Source organism: Nymphaea colorata, chromosome 3 (assembly GCF_008831285.2).
Source record: "Nymphaea colorata isolate Beijing-Zhang1983 chromosome 3, ASM883128v2, whole genome shotgun sequence".
In the NCBI taxonomy this organism is placed as follows: Eukaryota; Viridiplantae; Streptophyta; class Magnoliopsida; order Nymphaeales; family Nymphaeaceae; genus Nymphaea; species Nymphaea colorata.
The window spans coordinates 2,306,568-2,315,639 of NC_045140.1; the positions used below are offsets into that span (position 1 = coordinate 2,306,568).

The 9,072-nt window shown below is 38.9% G+C and overlaps 1 protein-coding gene across 1 annotated transcript; it reads right to left on the reverse strand.

Annotated features, from left to right (window-relative positions):
- Window positions 1–1,208: 1,208 nt before the first annotated feature.
- LOC116250260 (squamosa promoter-binding-like protein 10) lies at window positions 1,209–7,470 on the reverse strand. Its single transcript, XM_031623859.2, has 3 exons — window positions 6,987–7,470; window positions 2,217–2,359; window positions 1,209–1,908 (listed from the first exon to the last, which is right to left on the reverse strand). The coding sequence occupies exons 1-3, from the start codon at window positions 7,283–7,285 to the stop codon at window positions 1,421–1,423; spliced, it is 930 nt and encodes a 309-aa protein (XP_031479719.1). The 5' UTR covers window positions 7,286–7,470; the 3' UTR covers window positions 1,209–1,420.
- Between the last annotated feature and the right edge of the window lie 1,602 nt (window positions 7,471–9,072).

Consider the following 9,072-nt stretch of genomic DNA (forward strand, 5'->3'; position numbering starts at 1 on the left):
GCAACAGTTCAAGGCACTTCATCAATAATTTATGGTGTTTCCAGTAATAAGTTTTTAATTTTCAACCGCCCACTAGATTTAGATCTTCCTATAAAGGACGTGGATTTCTCTAACCGGCCGAATAAATAAATAAATAAATAAATAAATAAATAAATAAATATATATATATATATATATATATATATATATATATATATATATATATATAAGAGTTGAGATCTTTTGGTCATATCGTTAAAGCCATTATAAATTGTTACCACGCCATAAACGGTTGCTAATGCCAATGTAGTCGCTGTTTATTAGTGTCAGATTTTTAAATTTTAACTATTTACCAACATATGTAGTTTTATAAAGAAATATATGTTGACATACAAAAAACTGAAAGATTAGGCTTGATACTTAACTGGCCAGCTTAACTACGAATATCCACAATTCTTGTATAAGCCAATTAATCACAATTTCATGATAGTCCAGGCCATCAAACACTACCTGAGGAGTCCCGAGGAATTCACAAGGTAGGCTACCACGGGTACGAGCTTGTATGTCAGAAGGGTATCGTCATTACCAAGCTTCGATCGACTCAAACACACATTGACGAGTACGCACAATCTAAACAGATGGCCCTAGTTAATGTCCAACTCAATGCATAAACTGTAGAACATCCCAGTACAAGAAACTTAGGGGCGACAATTTACGCCTCAAAAGGACCACAACGAAGGCAGCTGTAAAGTTACAGGGATAGGGGTAGTGACATAGGATACCACGTGTATGTCAGGCCTAAAAGCCTTGCCATGCTATGCTATGTTAGGACGCATTGATGGCGTGACAATCAAAGCAACAGTGGTAACTCTGGTCTCCGCCACCTTTATTAGCAGAAGACTGTCCTTGAGCAGTAAGACCTTGGGCACTAGAAACCCTGCATGCCCTTAAACGTTTCGGTTGAAACACAACCTGTACTTGAACAAGTACTTATAGGCTTGTTCGGCTCACACGAGCAGAGACTGAATCTGAGTGGATCATATCAATCAACAAATTTTTTATTTAAAGACAACAAACACCCTTCACATACACTGCAAGCAGACCACAATCACAAGAAACCGTTTGTTGAGGACTAACAACAATTGAGGATAATCATGTTGATGGTCAAGAGAGTTACCAGCTAGGTCTCGCATGCAGAAACTTTTAAATTTAAAACGTGACGCACGACGAGAAACAACATTGAAAAGAAAACATTCCAAAACACGTACATCCATGGGTGCATTTAACATGATAACACAGTTTAGGCATAGAAAAACAGTATAGAGGCAGTGTCAGTTCCTCCCAACCAGAAACTTATTTGCTCAAGCGAGAAGAAAATAAGTGAGCATTCAGCAGTCAAAAGTTTTGGCCAGCATCTCCTCTGGATACGGGATACTTGAAACTAAGGCCTGTGAACTACTGCTGAAGGAAAGAAACCAGATGGCTGCAGGTGCACTTGCAGCACATCATCTGAAACCACACCAAATTGCAAATTTTGTGGCACCACCTTAGACGATGGCTTTTGGTTTGCGGATGGAGCATTGTTGATCCCAGTATCGTTCCATCCCTTTGACAGAAGACAGAGAGCACGCCTAGAGATGGAAGTATCAGACAAATTCTCTACGTCATCACCATCACCAGTATATCCATTCCCAAGTAACAACCTTTGAGCACCGGGCTCAAAGTACTGATCATGAAACCTCCTTTCGTAAACAGCGTTAGAAGTGGGATGGAGTGGCAGCGTCTCCGGATTAGGATTAAAGGACATTAGTCCAGGTGAAGCAGCAACAACCTTACCAATGAAAGCGTCACAAGCATCCGGCTTCATGGGCTTTGTGGAGCTAAAAGGAAATGGCCTATTCATGGTAAGACCCGAGGTAAATTGTCCACCTGACGATCACGCAAGAACTTGTAAACAACAATTACAAATACCATATCATACAATACATTACCACTGTTAAAAAAGAAGAAGAAAAAGACAAACTGAAAATTTCCAAAATGGCATTGAACCTCCAAAGAATACAACAAAAACGAGATAAAATTTGAAAATTTTACCTGTGTCTGATTCAAGAACTGAATATAGAATATTTTAAAATTTATTTTTTCCTTCAAAAATTAAAAGTCTTTATAAAATATTCGAAACAAACGAGGACAACTTAAAAAGGCAAATAAACAACGGTTCTGAAGGATGAACTCACCATAGAAAGGAGCAGTAATCTGTGCAGGGTAAGGGAACAAAGTTGCAGGGCTAGATGTGGGTTTCCTGCGCCGCTGATTATGACCAGCCAAACGCCTACGACAGCTGCGTTTAACTTCATCAAACTCCCCTAACTCATGAAACCTGATTTGCACATCCACAAATTGAAAAGAGAAAGGAAAGGTCACGAAAATAGAAGTTATCAAAGGGAAAAAATGTAAAATAGTTTAAGGAAATTCCACGAGAATTTATATGCAAGAAAACTGAATGGGACAAGAACTGCCATAGTTCTGGACAAAACCAACAAAAAACTTTGAGAAAGGTATACAACCTGCCAAGGGATGAACGTGTACACATACCATCGCATCTAATTGACTTCAAACTTAAAATAGAAAAGTTTCTAAACCAGTAACAGCTGCCATCCTAGATTCGAGTGTCCTTGTAGAAAAGTTGAGATCTGAAATTATCTCGAGCAGCTTTATAACCATCCCATTATTGGCCATGACTCCAAATGCTGAACCTCACGTCTAGAATTTCTTTCTTCAGTAGCAATTTTCAAAATAAAAGCTGAAGCAATTTTGTATAAAAATGGACACTTTCTAATATAATTTAACAAGCAAACCAAATGTGAGATCCATGTTCAATGTCAAATCAGAAACTATATCCTGGTACATGTACTAGATGCAATTGCATCAAACTATTCAAAATCAGGATTGGCATTAACCATGGCCTGGTCTCCAAATTCAGAAACATATGAAGTAGGATTTTTCTTTAGTTTTGGATATAACTTTAAATCAACAAAATGTGATTATCAACTTACACACTTTGAGATTTATAGTTTTAACTTACGGAAAGCTAGGAAGTAGTTAAGTACAGCTTTCCATAACAAAAAACAAACATATACTCATTCATATAGTGTCAACCGTAATGAACTAATCCAGGGTAATCTGCGTAGCACAACTCAACTCTACATGGGGATTTTCTAACACATGAAATGAAGTACTCTTGCTGTAGATGGTCCAAAAGAAACTAATTTGCACATGTTCTTTCAATGAAATTTGTTCATAGCAATTCCTTCTACAAATTGAAACCACAATTTCACAGAAATTTTCACTTGGAAATTTCTTGTCTTTTCCTTTTGAAAATATATATACTTACCCTTGCAAAAGCATGTTACACTTCTCCTGCCAAACGCTGAAGAGGCAAGAAAAAGTGCTTGAACATCACTCAAAACAATGTCAAGCTATCTGAACAACTGTGAAACCATCACCGAAAGCTTCCAGAAACAGCAAGATTTTAAGTTTTTGCTAACTTTACCTCATCCGCAAGCATTAAATTTTACGTTTGGAGAAAATTGTGTTTGGTCCTGCTGCTCCTGCATGCTTAAGGTATTTTTAGCTTGTCTTGGAACCAGCAATTAACAACCTGTTTGGATGGAGGGAGAGGGAGAGAAAGGAATGGAAAGAATGGTCTTTCCTGTGTTTGGATGACTAATTAATAGGGAGGGAAAGGAAAGGATTTGTTAATGTAATTCCAATTCCTCCAAAATGGAGAGACCGAGAGGGAAAGGAATGGAAGTTCCTTCCCTTCCCTTTCCTTTCCTTTCCCTTCCCTAGGTATGGATATAGTTTTGGGTTTTTGTTATTTGGGCTGAACCAAATTTGATTCGGATCCAATTTCCCTTGCATTTAGCTTGTCCAAATCGAAACCCACCCTTGAACAAGTCATATACATTGTCAAGAGGATCCTTTCACTGGCTCTGACATGTTCGGAAGCTCTTAATTATTTTGTACAAAAGTAGCTAAATTGTTCTCAATGTTTCAGCGATTCCCTGGCATGGATTTCTCAGTGGTTTATTGTTCTTTTAAGATGTGGACTTTCTTGGTAAAATATCAGGAAAATTTAGAAAATTTTAAAAGAATATATATGTAAAAAAGAAATGGATAATAGATTTTCTTATATCTTTCCCGGAAAAGTTTAAAGAAAAAAATAGAAAAGCTTTTCCAAAATATAAAAAAAACAAAATGAGAAAAATCACAAAGAAAGACTTCTATAAAAGACTTGGAAAATATTGAGAATATCTAGGGATAACATTGCAACAATATCTCCATATTCACTTTTGGTGGTATTTCACGAATATGGAGATACTTTGCCAATGCCACAGTTTATTCCAAAATGGCAATAAATCCAAGGAGACTCAAAACATAGATGTTTGTGACTAGTCTCAAACAGATTATACACCTCATATATCAGGATAGTATTCCCATATATGGCCTGGCTCCGATGTTCATTTTTTGGTCTTTAAAATTCAGGAGGATGTTTAGATGGTAAAGCCATTGGATGTTCTAAAAGGGGATCTAGATCTTAGGTCCAAATCATACAAAGGCAGTCTCTCCATGGTCTACATGATCGGCAGTTTGGAGCTGATTAAAGGCAAAACATCATCTCACATACAGCTGCTAAACAGCAATTAGTTTTTGGCACAAGCTCATTATCTTGCACAGCTGTCAAATAACTATTAGTTTTTGGCATCCACTTATAATTCACATAAGACTACTCACTGCCTTCTAAATTCATGTTGGACGTTCCTGTTTTAGGACTTAAAAGGCATTTTGGTGTTCCTGTTCCATGTGATTGAAAAGAATATGGATCAGAATTGCATTTGGCTTTAAATCATATTTTTGCATGAGTTGCGCATTACAACAACAACCTCCTGTAAGTTCTTGCTGTGTGAAAAACTTATTGTATTTGAAAACATACCAGTACACAAATTGAGTCCGTTCCAACTACAGCAATTGACTCTCTAGCATCTATCATTATTTTGGTATTCATCATTGTTTTTGTTCTTCTCAAATAGTGAACAGAAGAACTTCTATTAGAAGCAAGAACAAAAATCTAGGGGAAATCTAAAAGCTGCAGTGCATCACTTCCAGGCAGCATGTGTCAAGGATGCCCACAAAGCAAGAGAATGCACATAGAATAGGAGCCTGTATTTGCACACAAAAAAGCCGTGCAAATTCAATGCACAATGCTAGTGTTTTTTTTTTCCTCCATGTAAACTGGAAGAAAAAAAATGTTGCCCAAGTGGTGAAAGGCTCATCAATAGGAAAGACAGATGTCAAAAGTTAAGAATGAAGGAAGCATTTTAAATGAAAATGCCCAGGCCGATAGAGCAAAAGATCACTCTAATCAGCATCCATCTTTTAATTTGCCCAAACGTTTGGATTTTTCAAGTAAACAAACTTTGATTCATAACTACTACTATGATATTCCTACCAAATCTCCTACCTACTGGCAATAGATCATCAACAATGAAAAAATTCACACCACAACATATATCTCATGAGAGGAAAAAAGCCAGGAGATGAAGTACAACCACCATGCCTACAGAAGAAATTCCGACTGACTCAAGCAGTTCATGCTAACTTGCTAGCATACTTGCAGAACAAGTAATTGACATTCTAAGATTCTACGACACTTCATAGTAGAAAAAAAAAGAATCTGGAAAAGGAAATAAATAAAGTGCATTCAACCAACAGATAATGAACATCTGCAGCAGAAAATATGGAGAAAGTGCACAAATAGAACAAACTTAAAGCGCAATCAGTTCTCTTGACTGAATGGAATAGAAAAAAAAGCAAACGGACGAATGCAATAAATACATAAATTCCCAACTTCCCAACTTCAGAGAGAAAGATAAACGCCCCAGACGAAATGTGTATGCCAAGTTGATTAACAATCTCTAAGAGCGGTACATGCACACCAAAAGTTCATGTATGCTTACGTGAGAAACCGTAACGCACAAAAATAAAAAGAGAAAGCAAGAATAAGATCCGAGGTAAAAAGAACGAAAGAGAAGAAAAATAAACAATTCCCACCGATCCATGTCGGTTAGCTATGCAGTACCCAAAAAAATTAAGACATTAAATGATTTGAACGAAAGCACCAAACTGTGACAAAAATGGTCAAAACACAAAACGTATGCGTGCATCATATTTATGTTCATGAAAAATTTCCGTTTACTGATGAACAAAAAAAAAAAAAAAAAAACAACAAAAATATGCAAGAAAATGAGAAAAGATCCCAATCATTAAACTCCCAAATGAAAGAATGGTCGATATTCACTCTGAGAGAGAGAGAGAGAGACACACACACAGAGAGAGAGAGAGAGAGAGAGAGAGAGAGAGAGAGAGAGAGGACATAAGCATCTGCAATATCCTCGAAAGCCAAAAAGAAAAAGCCCAAAGCTTATAAGGTTATAGCAATTGTACATAGAAACGTCTTCATAATGATTTCGAAATGGAAAATGAAAACCGAAAAATAAAGATCGCCAACATCGGGTAATAACTATTACCCTCCAAAAGCAATATTCGAGAATCCGACTGACAAGAATACATAGCACAAGAAAAACCGATAAGGAAAACCTCCTGTCTAGCTATATTAAGTAAATAAAAAACGAAAAAAAAAGTCACCAACATTTAAACAAGAAAAACGAGAAAACTGTAAAGGATAACTAAGATGAACAAATAGAGAGGGAAAGAACCGACCAACATTTGTGAAACAACAAATAGGAGAAAACCTCACCGATCAAAACAGAAACCATTTTCCGATATTTGTGAAACCAGCAGAATCAGACAACGTCACTTGATCGTAGACAATCGAAAGAGAAATAATTGACCAAACATTTCTGAAGCAGGAAGAACAAGAAAATGAAACCAGCGAGAGAGAGAGAGAGAGACCTCCCTTCCTCCCAAACCCACCACCAGCCCACCTGCTACACTGCTGGCAGAACCTCTGCCTGCGGCCGTCGACGACGACCATCGGCGACTTGGAGTGCACCTCGCAGACCCTGTGCCGGATGTGGTACGATTTCTCCCCCGACAGGTCCGCACCGCACCCCTCCACCTGGCACCTGCTCTCCGCCGCCCCCCTCCCCCTCCTCCTCTTCTTCTTCCCCGCTTCCTCCGCCGCTCCCGCCGCCCCGGAACCAGCTGCCGGGTCCGCATCTTCCCGTCCATCCGAAACCCTCATCCGAGAGAAGGACGAAGAAGACGAAGAAGAAGAATCCATCTCTCCCTCTCGCTGGTCCGACAGCGGCGGGAGCAGCAGTATCAGCAGCAGACGAAAAAGCCGAAAAGAAGGGCAAGAGCGACCGGGATCGGCTGCGCCCGCTCTCTCTCTCTCTCACTCTCGCCGTCTCTATAAGAATGCCCCAAGACGCAGGGAGGCCGCCTCGGAAGCCATGTATGCCGGCGATATTCCCCCGCAGCGGTTTTAACACGGCGGTTGGTCGCAAAGGCTTCCGCCTCGATTTGATATTCCTATTTTGCCCCTACTCGTTGCTAGGGAGAGGGCAGCCGGGAGCAAAGCCGCAGGCCCCACCGCGATGGACCGGTCACTGTCCCTTCACGTCAAATTACTCTTATGCCCCCGCTTTTCACCCCGCGGTGAATGAAACGCGTTTAGACACTTCCGGTATGGATTCGGCTGAAACTCCTTACCAGATCCGACCCGTTTCCTGACAGAGCAGAACCCAAACTGGGCTGCCTCTTGATCGTGAGAATCTTTTCACGAACTTGTTTACTTTTCCAAATCCGAATTACGCCTACCAACAAGAATATTGAGATTGCAATTCTCAAAACTGATCCGAATTAGATTTGTGGGGTCATATTTTGAGATGTTGGTAATTTCGACTCTGGAGTTGAGCAAAAATTTCCGATTCAACGGTTGAAAAATATAATTTATAAGTAGAGAGAGGAGGCACATAATTATTCCATATATGAAGCACGGATTATATATGTTTGAAAAAAGTAATTCTGACTGTGCTGTCACTGATATATGCTTACGTACCAATCTTACTTTCAACTTCTTGGCGACTTAAAAAGCAGGTTTTTCATACTAAAAATGTTTATCAAGGTTCGAGGAAAACATGTTTTTCCTTTTGTGTGCAGGCTTCAACTCGTTTATTAAGGAGCATTTAATCAGCTTCTAAAACAGGGTGCATGGTTTAGCGACATATCTGTACTTAAAAAACAAGCCTCTTGGCAAAGGGGATGATGGCAAATCACCACTTTTGTCTTTCCTTACCTTCACTTTGCTTTAATCTTTTGAAATTAATTAACATATTCAAAAGCCTTCTATTCGATATATTAAATGCAATGGTCACCTGGTTTCCTTCATATCGAAGGACTGGATCACCAGTTCCATTGTTTGGAACTCAACTATTCCTAATGTAAAGGAAAAGCATCAAATGTTCTGATCATTCCTTAAAGTGAAGCCAATTCTCCACTTGTGTTTGAATACTAGGCAGGCAAGAAATTTAATCCGACATGCCAGGGTTGTTAGCTACTTAATTGCTGCCAACTGAGCTTTAATAAAGTTAATTTCCTATTCTCTCCAAACGTCTGTGCTATCTGCTGTTAGCCTGCAGTTTGCTATGTCCTGGCCATGGAGAAGGGCATTTCAAATTTTCTAAGGCAAAGTGCTAGGAACCAAGGGCACAACCAGAAAGTTATGAAAAAAAGAGCATTAGATATTTAATTTTAAATTTCTAAGGGGCACTAGTATGTACACGAGAAAATTTGCTAAAAAATATCCATATAAAAATAAGAGCCATTTTGGGGTCTGTGTGGGCAATTGTGACATGTAGCCCACACCTGCCTCCGGCCCTGCGTAGCAACTATTGTTTATTAAAGTTTTCCCTTATCAAATTTCCTTCTTTTCTACCCAATTAAGAAGATCTTGTAGAACTGCAATAGTTCTTGGAGACACATCTTAAATCTCATATGGTTTAGATTTGGCAAATCCTTAGCGTATCTGCAGCGAGATATCGAGTGATCGACACAATTTTCTTATCC